At 37.3% G+C, this 19885-nt stretch overlaps 1 protein-coding gene across 1 annotated transcript in view; it reads left to right on the top strand.

Annotated features, from left to right (window-relative positions):
- ROCK1 (Rho associated coiled-coil containing protein kinase 1) overlaps positions 1–19885 on the top strand; it is a 123474-nt gene that overhangs the window by 31916 nt on the left and 71673 nt on the right. The window contains exons 2-4 of the mRNA XM_040974022.1: positions 2469–2550; positions 18581–18681; positions 19212–19349. Of these exons, the coding sequence (XP_040829956.1) occupies positions 2469–2550; positions 18581–18681; positions 19212–19349 (321 nt within the window). The remainder of the gene's footprint in view (positions 1–2468; positions 2551–18580; positions 18682–19211; positions 19350–19885) is intronic.

The following is a 19885-nucleotide window of genomic DNA, read 5'->3' as shown; positions in this document are numbered from 1 at the left end:
AATTATTCTGAATGCTTTGTACAAAGAAACTTCAAAAAGTGGGAAATGGAAAAGACTGTTAAAAAAATGAAAACCATGCTTTTTTATTTTTCAATTTTTGATAATGTTTTCATAGTTTATGAGGGTGGGAATAGTCTAGGATTAGGGGAAAGTGAATGAGACAGTTGTTTCCAAATTTTTTTCTTTCTTTATGGGGAGGAGTAATGGGAGATAAGGGGAGAAGCTGCACCCAGTCACCAGCTTAGCCAGTCCCACCCCCAGCCCTGGTTCTCATGCTCACCAGTTGGAATTGCAGCGCATTGGAGAAGTGTCCACCATTTCCCTACTGGGCCCTTTCCTGTCTTGCTCTCTTCAGGCTAGCTCGACAGGCTTTGCCCTCAGTCCCAGCACTTGCCAGCTGATGTTACAGCAAAGCCCAACTAGCCTGCAGTTACTCTAGCCTATGCGTGTACCAGTGCATACAGCTGGTTAGCACATCCTGGATCTGCCCCTAATGCCGCTTACATGCAGGACATCAGGTGTTGTAGCCCTGCCTGGCCTGGTCTACCCGCATCCCCATTCTTATGCTCTCCAGTAGGAGCAGTGGACCTGCAGGGGAGCCCCTCACAGCAAACCTACAACCGTGCAACCCCTCTCCCCCCACCTATTTAGGTCTCACATGTGCTGGCTTGTAGTCCAGTCTGGCATGGCTTGCATCACCTCCATAGTTGCCAGCAGGTACAATAGTCTGGCCTTGTCCAATCTATCCCCAGTTTCCAGCTCATGATGATGGGTGCTGCATCCTAGCCCAGCCCACCTAGCCCCCAGTCCTAGCCCTAATGTGAACTGACTGTTGTGTTGTGGCCTGACCCAACCTGCCCTGCACCTCATTGTGGTTCTCAGATCTACCAGTGGGTGTTGTGAACTAGCCCAGCCTGTTCCACCCCCAGACCTGACCCACACTGGGCTGCTCCCAAAAACCATGCTTTTTATATACATTTTCCAAGACCTTTGTTGTTGGTTTTTAAATTTATTTTATTGTTATTGGAAATTCAGATATACAGAGAGGAGGAGAGATAGAGAGGAAGATCTTCTGTCCGCTGATTCACTCCCCAAATGGCTGCAGCAGCAAGAGCTCTGCCAATCCAAAGCCAGGACCTGGAGCCTCTTCCAATGTGGGTGCAGGGTCCCATGTGGGTCGGTCTCCCATGCTGGTTCAGGGTCCCAAGGCTTTGGGCTGTCCACGACTTCTTTCCTAGGCCACAAGCAGGGAACTGGATGGGAAGTGGGGCCGTCAGGATTAAAACCATGCCCATATGGGATTCTGGTGCTTACAAGGTGAGAACTTTAGTCACTAGGCTATTGTGCTGGGCCCCATCTAAGAACTTTTTAAAGGAAACATCTTTTTTTTTTTTAAGATTTATTTATTTTTATTGGAAAGTCAGATATACAGAGAGGAGGAGAGACAGAGAGGAAGATCTTCCGTCCGATGATTCACTCCGCAAGTGAGTGCAACGGCTAGTGCTGCACTGATCCGAAGCCAGGAACCAGGAACCTCTTCCAGGTTTCCCACGTGGGTGCAGGGTCTCAAAGATTTAGGCCATCCTCGGCTGCTTTCCCAGGTACAGGCAGGGAGCTGGATGGAAAGTAGAGCGGCCGGAATTAGAACTGGCGCCCATATGGGATCCCGGCATGTTCAAGTCGAGGACTTTAACAGCTGCTAGGCCATGCTGCCAGGCCCAGGAAACATCTTCTAAGCCTCACAGTTTACCAAGTATTTAGCTGTTGCCTTGTAAAAATGTTTGTAGTCACAAATGTCAGTATTTATGTGTATCTGTGAAATAGAGATAAATGTTGAAGTAAGAATAGGTGAAAAGTTAAATGTCATGCCCTTACAAGGGGAGAAATTGCAAGGATTGTAAGCAATTGCAGCCAGTCTGTGATGATTTCCTACTCCTTTTGCAATTTTACAGGATAAAAAAATCTATGTATGAAATAAAAAGTTTTATTCCTTGCAGAGGTGTTAAATAGACACACAGAAAAGTATAAAAAAGGAATATTACATTCTACTTATTTATATTTATATTTATATTTATATTTATATTTATATTTATATTTATATGGAAGGGAAAGACGGGGAGCAGAGATGTCCCATCCACTGGTTCACTCCTCAGATGTCTGAAAGCCCTGGGCCTGGACCAAGCTGAAGCCAGAGCTTACTCTTACAACACAGAACTTACTCTGAATCTCCCAGTGAGTGGGTGGGGTCCGAGCACTTGAGCCATCGCCTCTGCCTCGTGGGCTGTGCACTAGTGGGAAGCTGTCATCGGAAAAGAGCTGAGAGTCAGAGACAGATGCAGGCATCCCAGTGGCATCTCAGCCCTGTGCCACTCACTCCTAGAGAGCGGGGATATTTAAATGTTCTATTAGTAAGGAAGGTAATATAATGTGATCCAAAAAACTAATTATTTGTTTGTTTGTTTGCTTAGGATGGATTGGATGCTTTGGTGTATGATTTGGATTTTCCTGCTTTAAGAAAAAACAAAAATATTGACAACTTTCTAAGCAGATGTAAGTAATTTTTGTGAAAATTAATGATAGTTTGCAAATAACTACATCTTAGATCATTGAAGTCCTTTTTAACCTTCTGTCTAGTTTCTGGTCTTCATTTATAATTGTAAAACAGTAGGAATATGAAAAAAAATTATTAACTAGCTTGGGTCTCCATAGGGACTCCAGATATTTTACAGAGAAGTGGATGAAAAATAAATGGTTAAAAAAAGTATGTTAAAAATTTTGCCTATGTCATATACATGCACATTGAGTTTAATAACATGCTGCATTTGCCCTAGTTTTTTTTTTTGTACCTTTTTTGATTTCACTGTTATTTAAGTTGTGCTGTGATTGTATAATGGTTAACTGTGTCTAAAAACACACAGGAAGAAATACATGCCATCTGAGAAGAAGGCATTACATTGCTGCAAAGAAGAGAATTGTTCTCCATGAAAGCTGTTTTATATTTAAATTTTACAGCAGTTCACTTCTGAAACTGCTGTTTTAGATTTATGTTATTTTAAGTAACAATAATTTATTATTATTTATAATTTATGAAATATTTTCAGACTTTTAATCTTAATTTATAATACAGTTTAGTTTATAAAACTTTCCTTAATTCATCTCGTAATTTCTGTTTCTAAACCATACCTACTAATATGTTCTGGTTGGTTTTGGCTTTGGTGTTTCAATTTTGGCTACATATGTTTTACTGATAAATGTTTAGTTTTCCAGTCATATTGTTTTGTCACGATTTCTTATATCATTTTTACAGTTTGAAATCTTTCTGTAGAATATTTACTTCTCAGTACTATCTTCTTTCAGTTCTTTTTTCTTTAAGACACTTTTTAGTCTTACTGATTCCTCTTCCTACTGAAAAAGCAGAATTTTATTAGTGTTTGCGTTTGCTCAACATTCCTCCTTGATAATGTAAAGAATGGATATTTTTCTTTTGATGATAGAGTACGTAAATGTTCATTATTACGAAGGCAGAGGATGAGGTGTGATCTTGTAAAATAGAGTAGCAGGAATCCTAACCCATGTTTGTAAGGTTTTTTGTTTAGCTATGCTACTTCATTACTTTCATAATATTAAATATGCCTATTGATTACATTTTATAAATAGAAACCTTACTGGCTGGCTAGAAAAAAGATTAAATGAAGGCAAGTTAATAAAATTTAGAGAAAGTTAAATGCAAGTAAGTTCAAATTAAACAATCTTTAACTGGTAAGCTTGTTAAGTCTCATTTGGAGAAAAATGCAGAGAATAAAATGTGAAGCTTTTTTTAAGAAAAGGATGACTTTTTTCACTTTGGATATACAGTACCAGAATTAAGGAAAGCATCACAGGGTTCTGAAATATTGCTAGCTTATGATTTGTCACGACAGGATCAGTGCACTTCCTACAAAGCAGCCAGCAGCAGTTCAGATTTGGTCTTTGTTTTTGTGGCTCATCCTAAGCTTTTACTGTAAAATGCCCAGTAGCATTTGAATAATGTATCCCAGTAGACATGAACTGATTTTCAATATTTCATCTTTGGAACAATTTATGCTTATTTACATGTTAAGAACAGGTGTTTCTTTCTACTTAACCTACGGTGAATGTTCATGACTGAGTTTTAGCTTACAGAGGGTTTCCCTAGCTATTACTTTAGAGTTTCTAAAAGCAACAACTCTTAATTAATGTTTATAAAAGATAATGTTGAAAAGAGCTGATACTAAAATAAAGACACTTTTAGAAGTATTTAAGGACAAACACAACAATGAAGTATTACAGCAGTGATTCGCTGAATTGTCTTAAAATAGTGGTAATTCTACTACCTTACATAGAGTTCTAATCTCTAAACCTCATAATTACAATTTGAATGCACAATCTTACCGTGAGAACTATGCACAGCTTCTGAAGTATGTTGTGCAGGTTTGCTTTTGCATGTAAATTAAAGTTGAAGTTGGTCCTTTAATTGAGTAACTATCTGGAAGCATTGGATTTTAGTCACACTGTTGATGGCCAACAAAAACTTGACCGAGTGAAAAGCATCAATAGTACCATGTTTGGCAAAGCACCTGCTGCCCCCATGCTAACAGTTCAAAGCCCTCGTTTTAAGGATCGTCACAGTGTGGAAAGTCCCCTGGACTGGGCTGCACCCTCTTGTCCGTTTTGGTCTCTGCATACCTCTGAAAATGTAAAGTGTTCAGACAGGCAGTGTAACAGTGGGTAGCAATCAGTGCAATTTATCATTTTAACTTATTAAAGAAAAACTGTATCTCAGTAGCTGGAAAACATGCTGCAAATTGAAGGAAACTTCCTTGACCAGATAAAGGGAATCTAAGAAACCTATACTTCAGACTGTATATGTATGTGTGTGTGTGTGTGTGTAGATATATATATATATATATATATATATTTTTTTTTTTTTTTTTTTTTAAAGTCAGATATACAGAGAGGAGGGGAGACAGAGAAGGTCTTCTATCTGTGGAGTCATTCCCCAAGTGGCCGCAATGACTAGAGCTGTGATCTGAAGCCAGGACCCAGGAGCATCTTCTAGGTCTCCCACACACATGCAGGGTCCCAAGGCTTTGGACCATCCTCTACTGCTTTCCCAGGCCACAAGCCGGGAGAAGGATGGGAAGTGAGGCCACTGGGACACAAGCTGGTGCCCAATGGGATCCTGGCACATGCAAGGCAAGGGCTTTAGCCACTAGACAACTGTGTTGGGCCCTCAGGCTGTATTTAATAGTGCAAGACTGAATACTAGATTAGAAAAGGGGAGTGTTTTTTCTCTCAATACCTTCATAGCCAACATTTTTTCTGAAACTTCTGGGCAGGTCATAAAGATTAAGATTATATACCTTGAAAAGGAAAAATTTAACTTTAAAGCATGACTTTCTTGTAGAAAGCCTCAAAATTCTACAAATGTTGTGTAAGAACTAATAAATGAACTAGATGGAGATTAGAAAGTTAATAAACAGAAGCAGAAGCAATTGTATTTCTGTTTATTAGCAACAAGCCATTAGGTTGAAATTGTTTTTTAAAAAAAAAGCGATGCTATTTACAGTAGAAATAAAAAAATATGTAGGTAAATCTGACAAAACATATGAGACCTGTCTGCTGAAAAGTTTTATGGACATGCAAAGGACTTAGAGCAACCAAAATAATTTTGTAAAGAGCGAAAGTGGAGGATTAAGATTGAGATCAAAATAGTAATCTTTGACAATAAGCATATAGATCAATGGAAAAGAAATTATTTCGGAAAGAAACCTATATGGTCAATCGATTTCCAGTCAAGGGTAACAAGTTAGTTCAATATTCAAACCTTACTTTTTGAACCATATATAAAGTCACATCAAAAGGGATTATAGACCTAAATGTAATTAGTGAACTTAATTCTAAAAAGAAAAAGCTTGTTCTTGCGCATAAGATAACTGCTTAGGTTAAAGATAAGTCGTAGCTGGGAGAAAATAGTTACAAAGCATGTGAAAAAGAAAATTGTCCTCTGCAAGTGATGTTTGTTAAGGAAAACAACATGTAAGGCTATTATGAAATCAACATAGAATAAAACACGAATGAAACAGGGTAGAAAACATGTTATAAATAAATTTGAATTTTTTTTGCGATATTATAGCATTCTCTATCAACTCCTAATGTATTTACACAATGTTTCTTACATAATTGTTTTTGTGGGACAGTATTTTACATATTGCTGAAAAATTATTTTGTTGCTTTTCATTAATTTCATTAATGAAATATTTGTTAGATATCTTGAATTGGTATTTGTTGACAGATAGCAGGTATAGTACTTTGAGGACCCGGCACTATGGTTCAGTTGCTAAATCCTCGTTTTTCACACCCAGGATCCCATGTGGGCACTGGTTCATGTCCCAGCTGCTCCTGTTTCCATCCAGCTCCCTGCTTGTGGCCTGGGAAAGCAGTAGAGGACGGCCCAAAGCCTTGGGACCCTGCACGTGTGTGGGAGACCTGGAGGAAGCTCCTGGGTCCTGGCTTCAGAACAGCTCTGCTCTGGCAGTTTCAGCCACGTGGGCAGTGAACCCAGGACTTGCAAGGAAGTAGCTACAGAAGATGAGACAAATCTATACTCTTTAGCAACTCTTAACAAGGGTCAGACATCTCTTAGTGGGGAATGGAATGGTCCCAGCAGGTAGCCAGGTTAGAGTCACAAATGGGAAGCCATATGTCCTCTGCCCTGTATAAGTCTTGCCTATTTGTCCATCAAATGACCCCTTCCCCAAGGTGTATTCCTCTCTTCACCTGGGACTTGGCGGTGGTATCATGTAACCACTCCCCTTTCCAGGATCAAGAGAATCCAAGCAACAGGGAAAGGCACTCTTCCCCCATGGATGCAAGAGGAAAGTGGAAACATCTCTCTACCACCTTTACCTCCCTGCCCAATCTATCCCTGAACGTGCATCTGTGATTTCCTTAACTTTTAAATAAACTGTACTTAAAATATGTATTGAGTTTATTTAAAAAGTCAATATATTAGGATTTATTAAAATTGAAAACTTTTGCCATATGAAAGACTATTAAAAGAACAAAAATTAATAGTAGCAAATGCTGGTGAGGCATTTGGTGGGGCAGAACAGGAATTCTCACCCATTGCTGGTGAGAAAGCAAAATATTATAGGTACTTCAGAAGAAAATTCATCAGTTTCTTATTAAAACTCACTTCCAGGTAATCCAAGTAATCTGACAACCATGCTCATTCAAAAACAAAACAAAACAAAACAAAACAAAAAAACCCTGTAAAAAAGCACCAATTCAAATTCAGACCGAACAAGTGCAAATGATAAATGCATATTTTCAAAGCAAAAAAAGTTTTAAAAGGTTACATTCTGAGGGCAGGCATAGTGGTGCAACAGTTAAGACACTTTCAGTGTGTCTGCTCCCATACTGGAGTGCCCGAGTTCAAACCAGCTACCTGCTGATGTTCCTTATACAAAAATTGCAGATGAATGCTCAAAAATTTTGGACCCTATCACACATATGGGAGACCTGGATGGAATCCCTGGATTCTGATTCCAGCTTGGCTCAGCACTGGATGATCCAGTCATTTTTAGAAGTGAATCAACAGTAGGTAGACATTTCTCCCATTTTCATTCTTTCTGTCACTCTTACTTTCAAATAAATAAAAAATAAACTTTTCAAAAAGAGCTACATGTTACACAATTCTATCTTACAACATTTTGAGAAAAGACAAAATCTAGGGGCAGAAAAATACATTAATGTTTTCCAGGCATGGAAAGTGACAGAACTGTTAGATACAGCACTAGGATGCTGGATTTTACGATCATGCATTTGGGGCTAGTAGTAATAGCAGGTAAAGCCATGGCCTGCAGGGCCAGAACCCCATATGGGCACCGGTATTAGAGATGGCTGCTTCACCCCTTATCCAGCCTCCTCTTAATGTGTATGGCAAAGCAGCAAAGGGTCCAGTTAGTAGGACTCCTGCATCCATACAGAAGCTCTTAGCTCCTGGTTTGGGCCTGGTCAGGCTCTGACTATTGTGGTCATCTGGAAACAAAACCAGCAGATGGAAGAGCTGATTCTCCTCACTATTTCTATAATTCTGCATTTCAAATAAATACAAAGAATTTTTTTTAAGCATGCATTTGTTAAGACCCATGGAACCATATATACTTCAGTGTGTGTAAGACTTAGTCCATGCACCAGAGAGCTATCCGTGAATGTAGTGTCTATCATAAAAAATTTTTGGGTCTCTGTATGATAAATGAGTCAGTAAGAATTTAATAAGAAAGTGTTTTGAAGAGAAAACAAAAAGTCAAAATCCATGAGACATAGTTTCCGTTAATATTTGTCTCCTGTAGACAACAAATAGATGGGTGTTGTGTTTTTAATCCAGTCTACCAATTATGACATTTGATTCATGAGTTTAAGCCATTTACATTCGGGGTATTATGGATGGGTAGTAATTTGGTCCTGTCATTTTAGCAATGGGTTGTTCATTGATTTAGTCTTCTGTTTTCTTTTTACTGGGATGTTCTTCCCATTTGTCTTTTATTTTGGTGGGTGCTGTTCCTTTTCTCTGTCAAGAGAACATCTATAAGTATCATTTGTAGATCTGGTTTGAAAGAGGCTTTTTTTTTTTTTTAAATTTCTTTACTGTGGAAGAGTTTTATTTCATTTTCAAAAAGAAAGGAGAACTTTGCTGGGTACGTTATCCTGGGCTGACAATTTCTGCTTTTAGAATCTGGAATATGTCATTCCATTCTCTTCTGTCCTGTAGATCCTGTCAGAGGTCCCCTGTGAGTTTAATTGGCATTCGTTTATGTATCAGTTGAATTTTAATCTAAGGATCTTTTCTTTATGTTTGATTGAAGAGAGCTTGATTATCATGTGTTGTGCTGAAGACTGCTTTTGGTGAAACCTGCTGGGAGTTCTTTGGCCCTCCTGGATGTTGTTTCCCAATTCTTTCTCTAGATTAGAGAAATACTGTCTTATTTCATTGAACACACCTTTAATCCCAGCTTCTCTTTCTGAACCTTCTGGGACTCCTGTCATTCTTTTAAAAGTCTTTCAATTCTTGAATGCTTTTTTAGCTTGACCCAGCTCTACTTCCAACTTTTGTTTCCCCTTGGTGACAGAAAATATCTTCCAATTCTGAGATTCTTTCTTCTGCCTCCTTCATTCTATTTTGGAGACTCTCCATGGTACTTTTAATTTGCTCCACTGTATTCTTCATTTCTGATACACCAGCTTTCATTTGATTCATTTCCACTGTGACATAATCCTTAAATTCCTTGAATGCTGATTTACGTGCTTCTCATTGTTGATAAGAAGTTTTATAACAAGTGTTTTGAATTCTGTATCCCCAGTTTTCTCCATGTCTTCATCAGTGAATTCTGAGGTTGGCAGAAGGTTTTACTCCTTTGCAGGAAGTCTTAGTAATATTCATTGTGCCTTTGTCTCTTCTTTTGTTCTTGGTCATTGTACATTCTTCTCCTTTGGGTAGGTTTCTGTTCTGTGTCACCCACAGGTCTACAGTTTTGTGGTTGGTACACAGCTCCTTGTTTGCAGTCACTTGTGCTACTCCCTCCAACAAGTTCCAGGTCTGGGTTCTTATGTTACATTTCCACTGTGGTCTCCATAGCCCCAGCTCCTGGCTCACCAGTCTCCACCTCCTGTGATACTTGCTGAGTCTGCACAACCTTTCTCCCACTTCCTATTAAAGCAGTTCCCAGGATTTGGGAGACACCTGGTGTCCTATTTAACTAGCATCATTTTCTTCACGAAGGTTCTTGCTTTTCTTTTTCATTTCTTCCGTGACATATCATTCATTCAGTAGCATGTTGTTTAACTTCATGGCATTGTAAATTTCTCTTTTTCTTCCTGATGTTGGTTTTGTATAGTGGCTTTTCATTTAAAAGGATATGTAATGTAGCTGTAATGGCTGTGTAAAGGATGTGTAGTAGCTGTGTAATGGAGACTGTCATCCAGATGTGAGGATACAATGCAGTATGCATCTCTACTTCCAGATCAAAGATGGATTCACAAAGAAACTGTTTACTATACCTTGACAATAGGATGTTGGACTCTGCTATTGTCCATGCCTGCAATGATGGACATATGACTGTGTATGAAGAACTATACTATAGTAATGATATAGAGGAACTCAGTGAGGGGAGTGGACTTAGAGACGGGGTAGGGGAAATCCCAGGACCTATGGAACTATATTATAAAATGATAACAATAAAAAGAGGTAAACATAAATAAATAAAATATCTTAAAAGGAGTTGTGGGAGCATACACTCTAAAAAAGAAAAGGTGACCAACTTATGTAAAATGATTCCAGTCTGAATTGATAGAGGGCAATGCAGTCCCTCTGTTGAAAGGGTAACAAATGGCTAAGAAGGAGATACAGGGAGATACACATAAGGTAATGGGAGAATCATATTAGGCTTCTGATGAGCTACTACAAAGACATGAAAGTATAAAGCAGAATGACTAAATAGGGAAATTGTTAATAAGTAGACTTTTGCTAAAGCATTGTTAAGTGTAGTATCTGGAAATATAAGCACTAGAGAATCACAGAAAAGGTCAGTGTATCCCTTGTATTATGTTGAATTTGGATTTATGGGTCTGAATCTTCACCTCCCACACCCTTGCAATTTTTTCCCTTAAAGTGCATCACTTTGTGTATACATGCATACATTCATGCACTATCAAACATGATTCATCTTGAATTACATAAAGTTTAGATATAATGATTTAGGTATTAAATATTTTTGCATTTAAACAATAAGACTTTTATGGAATTAAGTACAGCATCCTTGTAAATTTTTCTGTTAATTTTTATATCATTTAGAGCTGTTTAAGGCTGCTTCTAATATTCTAAAAGTATGCAAGATATTTTGGGCTTTTGGCAGAGAGTAGCAATACTTGTGTTTTGGTCCAACAGTATATTATTATGCATAACTTTATTCTGACATTTAAGAATCTGTTTTTAACCTTTCTAAAATCAAAATATGTCTTATAATATGTTATACAAAAAATAATGTTGACCTTTATAATTTGGGATTATAAACTAGGCAAAATGTCTCATTAGAAAAACAACTCAATTATTATAGGTGTACAGTATATAGAAAAGTAACAGAATAATCTATAATCCCACTACCCAGAGATGACTGCAGTTATTCTCTTGGCATAATTAATTTTTCTATTATGTTTTCGATCATATTTATATAACAATATTTTTTTTTAGAAAATCAAATTCAGATGCTAATGTGGCTTGTTTTTGCTCAGCATTGTTTGATGAAAGTCTGTGCAATTAAATGTTCTTCATAAAAATTTTAGTTAAAAAGAATTGTGAGTAGCAGTCAGGCATACAGAGTTGTTACCCACTGGCTCACCCTCTAAATGCTCACGACGGCTTGGGCTAGAGGCATGAGCCAGGGATTCAATCTAACTTTTGTTCAAGAGTTGTAAGAACCCAACTACTGGAGCATCGCTCCTACCTCCCTGGGTGTACCTTAGCAGGAAGCTGGGTGCAGAAGCTGGGTATGAAACCTGTGTGTTCTGATAGGGGATGCAAGTGCCTTTAGCAGCATCTTAACTATTAGATCAAGTAAATATTCTACCCTATCATGTAATTTTTTCCGAAATGTTGCTCAATATTCTGCTGTAAGTATAAGGACACTTCAGAATCTTCTGGAAAATGAAACTTTAAAAATAGGTTGTTTTGGTGCAAAGAAATTGAAAGCCATGCTTTTATGGGGTATTTCAAAACATTAACAGAAAATGCAGCTCAGGAAAAAACTATGTCAATTAAAAAAAATTCTAATAGTACCAAAGTTATAAATCTTAAGTGTTTTTCAGTACAATCTGAAATTGGTAAAAGGGCATAGATGGTTATACGTTCCTATTTAGAAATCTCAGAGTCAATAAAGGAGTGTGTGTGTGTGTTTGTGTGTGTGTAACAGCAGGTTGTCAACAGCAGAGATATTGATACCTATTTTGGGAAAAAAATAAGCACTTTCCAAAGATTTAGAAGTCTGCATGGTTTCCAATTTTAGATGAGTTGAGTAGGATATGTCTTGGAATAAGATAACATTTGAAGGAAAATTTGAAGTTGAGCAGTTAGCTATAGGGATATCTAAGGAGAAAAAATGGTATACAAAGGAACAACCAGTGCAAAGGCCCTGCAGTAGGAGCATACCTGGCCTATTATTAGTAGTATTATTACTATTAGAAAGTGAGAAATGCAGAGAGGAGGCAAGACAGAGAGAAAGATCTTTCGTCCACTGATTCACACCCCAAGTGTCCACAATGACTGAAGCTGCGCCGATCCGAAGCCAGGAGCCCAGAGCTTCTTCCTGGTCTCCCACGTAGGTACAGGGTGCCAAGGCTTTGGGCCGTCCTCAGCTGCTTTCCCAGGCCACAAACAGGGAGCTGGATGGGAAGTGGGGCCACCAGGATTAGAACCAGTGCCCACATGGTATCCTGGCACGTTCGAGGCAAAGATTCTAGCTGCTAGGGTTTTGTGCCAGGCCTCATACCTGACCTTTTTAAGAAGCAGCAAGAAAGTGTAGCTGGAAAAGATAAACCCAGGGAGAGAATAGTAGAATGACGTCAGGGAGATATGGAAGTGAAGAGAGCAGATCATGAGGAGGCGTGTAAGCCTTAGTAAAATCTTGTGCTTTTTGCTTTCCCTGAGCAAAAACATTCAGAGTTGTGAGCAGAGGAGTGATGTGATCCGACTTGTTTCTTAGTATCAACTTTTGGGCCTGGCGAAGTGGCCTAGCAGCCAAAGTCCTCACCGTTAACGTGCCAGGATCCCTATGGGCACCGGTTCTAATCCCGGCAGCTCCACTTCCCATCCAGCTCCATGCTTGGGACCCTGCACCTGCATGAGGGGAAGATTTTAAAATATTTTTTAAAAAGCCAGTAACTCTCCCTGCCTGTGGCCCGGGAAAGCAGTCAAGGACGGCCCAAAGCTTTGGGACCCTGCACCCGTGTGGGAGACCGGGAAGAGGCTCCTAGCTTCGGATCGGCATAGCATCGGCCGCTGCGCTCACTTGGGGAGTGAATCATCAGACGGAAGATCTTCCTCTCTGTCTCTCCTCTCTGTATATCTGACTGTCCAATGAAAAAATAATAAAAATAAATCTTAAAAAAAGACAAGCCAGTAACTCAGTATTATTGGAACAATGTATTATTCTGAAAGTCATGTAAAAAAAAGGTATACCTGCAAAGAGTGACCAAATAATTTCAAAGAAACTTATGTATGAAGGTACTTCAAAAAGTTCATAGAAATTATAGTTAGAAGATAAATTTATGTTGTTTGAGGGCAGGGTATTGTGACACAACTAGTTAAGTCTCCTCCAGCCGTAGCGCTGGCATGTCATATAAACATTGGTTTGAGTTCTGGCTGTCGCACTTCAGATACAGCTCCCTGCTAATGTGCCTGCCTGGGAAAGCAAAAGGAAGTGGCTCAAGATATCTGGGCTCTTTCCACTCACATAGGAAACCTGGATGGAGTTCCAGGCTCCTGGTTTGAGATCTAGCTATTGCAATAATTTCAGCAATGTATGGAAAATATCTCTATCTCTCTCTGTAACTCTGTCTTTCAAATAAATAAATACATCTTTAAAAAAAGATACACTTGTTTTGACAGTAAAAGCATTTTTAATTTGTAGTTTTTTCATAATACACATTTTTTCCTCTGACTTTTAATAGATCCCACATGTCAAGATTAGAACTGATTATAATTCATTGGATTTAGCAACATGGTTCTTATTTGTGACTTTGACAAGCATTTTGGTAGAAAGGTAAGGGCCAGTGTCCATCTGAAATCAATTTAAGAGCAAATGACAGAAAAGATACCAGACTAGACGATAGATATTTTTGAGGGATTTTCTACATTTGGGTTGTAAGTAATGGGGCAATATGTAATGAAAGAAATGGGATTAAAAGATTTTTATTTGCTTAAAGGGAGAAAACAGCATGATAGAACCCAATTATTAAGAAAGAAGGAGAAAGGGAGAAATGACTGGAGCAGTGTCCTTAAACTAGTAAAAAAAAAAAGTTGACATCTTGTGCACAAGTGGAGAGACTGACTTCTAGCGAAAGGTGAAAATAGCAAATTATGAATACATTTGTATGCATGTATGCATGTGGTATGCCCATAGTGGTTTTCTTGTGATTGTTTCTTTTATTTCTGAGTAGTAACATGATCGCTGTGAGTGAGGATCAGTAGAAGGTCTATGGAAGGTGTAAAAAGAGTGTGTGGAATACGGTTTTTAAGATATTGTGTCGGGGTTTGGGGAGGGGGGGAACCCCAGTGTTTATAAAACTGTGTCACATAATGCAATGTAATCAATTTTTAAAAAGAGAAAAAAAAAAGATATTGTGAGAGAGAATGGACTAGAGAAATAAATGTATGTTTGCCAAGCAGAATTAAGGAGTAGCTTGAGGCTTGTAATTGTAGCTATAAAACAGAATCAGGTATGATTTTATGTATTCAGGCATATTTCAGTGATACAGTTGCTGATAAAGTAATTGAAAATTTGAATCTCATTGGAATTATACTTTTTGCCACAATATGTGATGCAAAAAAAAAAAAAAGCTAAAGGGATAGGAAGAAATGGAAAGGAGTGATTATAGTAATTACTATAATTTAAGCTGATTAGGTAGGGAAAACAGCTACCAATGCAAAGAGAGGAATGAAAATGAAGTAGCAAGGAAGTCACTGGGGAAGCACAGTGAGTAAGTCAGCACCTGCAATGTCAACATACCGTATGGGCATCAGTTTGGGTCCCTGGTATTCCACTTAGATCTAGCTCCCTACTAATGCATCTAGGAAACCATTGGAAGATTACCCACGTGTCTGACCCCTGCCACGCATGTGGAAGACCAATTGAATCACTGGTGTGGCCAAGTCCCAGCCATTGGAGCCATTTGGGGAGTGAACCAGAAGATAGAAGATACCTATTTGTTGTTCTTTGTAACCCTGCCTTCCAAATAAATAAAATTAATCCTTTTTTTATTATTTTTTTTAAGAATAGAGTAAGAGCAGTTATTATAGAGCCTTGAGTGGTTCTCTCACAAATTGTCGCTCAACAAGTTTGTCTTTTTCTCTTAAAGAAATCGTTATTTATCATTATTTACTTGAAAGACATAGATCATCCATCCACTAATTCATTCCCTAGATGCTCTGGATCCCTTGGTTTCAGGGACCCAGAATTCAATACAGGCTTGCTATATGGTAACAGACTCAGATACAAGAGCTACCATCTGCTGCTTTCCTGGGTTCCCATTAGCAGAAAGCTAGAATCAGAAATGGGGACAGGATTTGAACCCAGGAAATCTGCTAATACAGGGTATAGACATCACAATTAGTGTCTTAACCATTGCACCAAACAGTTATCTGTTTTCCAAACCCATCCTCTCCATTTTCTAAACACTACTATGAAATGGTATTGAGAAAAATCTGTCACTGATCTTCCTTTTTGTAATGTTCTTCCTTGCTTATATTATTTATGGCATAAATAATATTTTGTGATTTTGATATTAACTATGAGATATTTTGAGATGCAATTTTATAAGCATGTGTCAGTTATGAAAACTGAAATATATCACATGAGCAACTGTGATATACTGCCTTAAAATACCCTATGTTGGACTAATATGTTCATAGAGATCATAAATATTGTTTAGTTAAGTAGAAAGAATGGGAAATTTCTGATAAAAGAGGAATTGGCTAATCCAGAATTGTCACCAGTCAGTTGTATTATGAAATACAGCATCTAAGTTAGGCCAGCTACCAAATAAAGAGAAGCTGTTAAAGATATTTGTTGATTTTCTAAAATTCTGATTAAGGGATCAAACGCAATGGCTTGGTGGCTAAATCCCCGCCTTGGATGTGCGAGGATCCCACATGGGCTCTGGTTCATGTTCCAGCTGCTCCCCTTCCCATGCCCTGCTTGTATCCAGGGATAGATGTTAATAGGTAGTTGTGAATATTTGAGAAACTGAAGTCTACTGGTTAGACTTTTCAATCAAATCCTTGGTAATTCCAGATTGAACTATTCAATGAGATGAAATAGAAGAATTAGAATTCTTGACTGAAATTCTTTAACCAACAGACACTTAAACTTGTCAGCATGTAAACCTGTATTACTAGGTCAAGCTAAATCCAAGACAGTAGACAAAGATGTTGCTTTCAACTAGCTTGCTTGCAATCTTTTCAAGATTTTTTGGCTTATGTCTCTAAATCTCATATCTAAATCCAAGAATTCTATCTCATCCCCACAGGCTGTTATTTAAAGCATCATCCTGATTCATGAATTTATTTCCTATCTAGTATTACAGTACTCTAAAAACTGTCCCCACTGCCAGTCTTATTAAAGTATTAAGTAATCATTTGCATGTTCTCCATAGAGGTTAAGCTAAAAAATAAATTTGTATTATTTTATCTGCCTTAATTTCTTTTTATCATTTCCGACTCAAAGTAGTGGTTGTCAAATTGTGTGTTGCAGTTCCCGTTACATCCCCCAGATGATCTCAAGGAATGTAGTATGAAAGAGCGTGTCAAACAGATACGGCTCCACCATCCTCAAAGTTCTCTTACCCCTTTTCAGAGTTAGCAGTTTCTGTGACCTGTTTTGTGTATTGAACTCCTTTCAACTTTAATGTGAGAATATTTTGATGATTAAGTAATGATCTTGAAATTGGCCTGCAGGCAAAATACAAATTCCTTCAACAAATTTGGAGCCGTCAGTCTCTTCTGCCAGTCTTTACTATAAACTTGACATTCCAGCCATGTAAGGTTTATAGAGTTCCACTTTGCCTTTGTTCATTTTTCCACCTCCCCGTAGTGTTCTTTCTTTCTTTCTCTCTTGCATAGCTAACTACTGCGCTTCAATTTCTATTTGTTTCAGATGTTACCATCTCCAGAAAGTCTTTCTAGCCGTCTCCTTCCCGAGCAGGCTTGGCTTAGGTGATCTCCTTATTAGTACTCTAGGAAAAGTCAACATATGTACCATATTATATCCCCCCTCCCGTGCCTATTGTTTCTGTTTCATTTGGTAGTTTGAGCTTTTTAAATTTTTTTTATTTCATAACAAAATCATTGACTTATAAATGCTCATTAAAGATGAGTTTGAGCTTCTAAAAGTGAAACTTTTTAAAAAAGTTTTTATTTTTTTCAAAGCCGTAGTTAGAGAGGGAAAACTTGTGATCCCTTATCTTCTAGTGGACTCCCCTGGTGGCTGCAAAGAAAGCAACAAACTAGGAGCTTCGTCCAGGTGTTCTACTTGGATGGCAGGTCCCTCAGCAACTGGGCCATTTGCTGATTTTGCCAAGCCATTGCCAGGAGCTAGATCAGAAGTGCAGTCAGGACAGGAACTGGCTCCCACGTGGGATGCTGGTGTTGTAGACAGCGACTTTACCTGCTGTATCACAGTGCCCACCCCAGGAACTGTGATTATAGTTGTATTTACCTGTCTACAGTGAGGACTGCAGAGCCTTATACAGGTTAGACCTAAATGTATGTGCAGTGCATGAGTTTCTTGGTTGTATTTCTCAGGGGCATATTTCAGGGGAATTTGTAAGCTAAATGTACTGAAGGCTCTTTTTGTGTGGAAATTTGTTCTCCCTTGCATGACTTTATTAGTCATAATGTATAGAACCACTTGAGTCCAAATGCACATTTAAAAATATTAATATAGCATTGTATTGTGAACTAGAACTTCTATGTATTTGCTCTCCTTTATTTTGTGCAAATCTGAAAAGTGAAGCTTTTCCATGTAATCTCAGGCTAGTGTTGACCCATGTGGATTAAAATAGCCCTATTTTAATCTATGACCAAATTAGGAATTAGAATATCTATCCAGTAGGGATTTGTAAATTATTGTAGTTTGTAGCATGACAGATTCATATAAATAATTGCAACATTTCCCCTCTGTTTTAAGTTAAAATCTAGATTCAAGTAAAGAAATGAAATGATGGAAGTAACTAAAAACCGCCAGTTTGGAAATTATTATTTTTAGCATATTTGTCTTGATATTATATGAACATCTTTTTAAAGGATTACCAAAACTGATTTCATAAAAATAAAATTGTATCTCATGAATCCAAAATATCCATTCATGTTCTCTGATTTAACTGGATATATAGTTAAAATACCAAGTGCTAATTAGCTCATTTATTCTCCAGACTTTTTTTGTGTGTGTGTGATGCTTGTTTTTACACTTGATCTTAGCCAAAAGACCGAGAAGTGATAATGCTTGTTTTAAAAATATTCTATTAAATCAGATTTTAATGCACTCAATATATTAATGTATTATTAATATATTAATATGTATTAATATATTATATGACTCAAGTCATTTCAGAGTTTATTTTTAGAAATTCTTAGCACGTTGAACATGTTTATAACTTAAGTGTCACTTTTATTCCCGCTGATTCCACTGTTTAAGTTACTTCTCTTTTATGGCTTCTGAAAAACTGTAATGTAAATTACATGGTGAAATGCTTTAGTCATTTAAAATAATAGGTTTTTCTTTTCATACAGATAAAGACACAATAAATAAAATTAGAGATTTACGAATGAAAGCTGAAGATTATGAAGTAGTGAAGGTGATTGGTAGAGGTGCATTTGGAGAAGTTCAATTGGTAGGTTACTTTATGAAATTTAAGACAAAGGGCTTTTAAAATTAAAATAACTTATGTATTTAATGTATATGATTGGGGAAATAATGTTTATTGTTATGTTTTGATAGCATTTTTGCTTTAAATTGTTCTAGATATTTCTGCCTACTGGCATAAAAGCCTAGAGTCAAATTCAGCATTCGTGGGAATTGTTTTTCACTTTAGAAAAAGGGTCTCAAACATCTGAAGAGAATTTTGCTCTAGTGTTAGCCTATCTAATATGCTATGGGGAAAAAAGCCTAAATAAGAAGAAACAACATCCCAAGTAACATAGCTGGGAATAGTGTGCTGTTGTCTGTGGGATTAAGATTGTGTTTTCTAACATTACTTCTGATAATTAAAGCCTTGATATTAGCTAATTGGGATAATTCAGCAGGAGAAAGAAAAATAAATAACATTGCCAAATTAAGTAACAAGTGTTTATAATCATTTAATAACTTGTTCTGTGAAACACAGAGTAAAAGATTCATTAATTTCCATTTTCAATTTTAAAGGTAAGGCATAAATCCACCAGGAAGGTGTATGCTATGAAACTTCTCAGCAAGTTTGAAATGATTAAGAGATCTGATTCTGCTTTTTTCTGGGAAGAAAGAGACATCATGGCATTTGCTAACAGTCCTTGGGTTGTTCAGGTATGATTTTGTACCTATTTTCATTGCTGTTGTCTTAGCTTGTGGCTAAGCATGAGAAGCCTAGTTTGTTTTTAAAGCAGTAATAGTAATTTTAAAGCATCTAATCTTGTTTAAAAACAATAAAACTTTGTTGAGTCATATTAGAAGGAAAATAAGGCCAAAGCAAAAATAATTATGTAGAAAATTCAAATGATCTTTTTTGATTTGGGAAACTCATTTAACAATATGCTCTAACTTTCAATAATTTATTTTAATACCTAAATTTACTTTTCTACTTCAGATGTGAATTTCCCTTATTTAACTGTCTGTCCATCTATTAGTCTTTTAATTTGGGGAAGGGAAGGGGAGGTATTGGAGGAAAATGGGACAGAACTTAGTTAAATTAGGCCTCCAAATAATGCTGTATATGTTTCAGTTTTCACTACAGATTTATGAGGCAGCTCCATATTGTGTCAGTCTTATACATTGAAGTCTTTAATTTTTTTTTGTATAGACAAAGTAAACTGGACTAGATTATTTCTTAATTCTCTAGCATA

Source organism: Ochotona curzoniae, unplaced genomic scaffold, assembly GCF_017591425.1.
Source record: "Ochotona curzoniae isolate NIBS_2020 unplaced genomic scaffold, NIBS_Ocur_1.0 contig_2364, whole genome shotgun sequence".
NCBI lineage: Eukaryota > Metazoa > Chordata > Mammalia > Lagomorpha > Ochotonidae > Ochotona > Ochotona curzoniae.
This window is presented reverse-complemented; position numbering and strand designations above follow the sequence as displayed.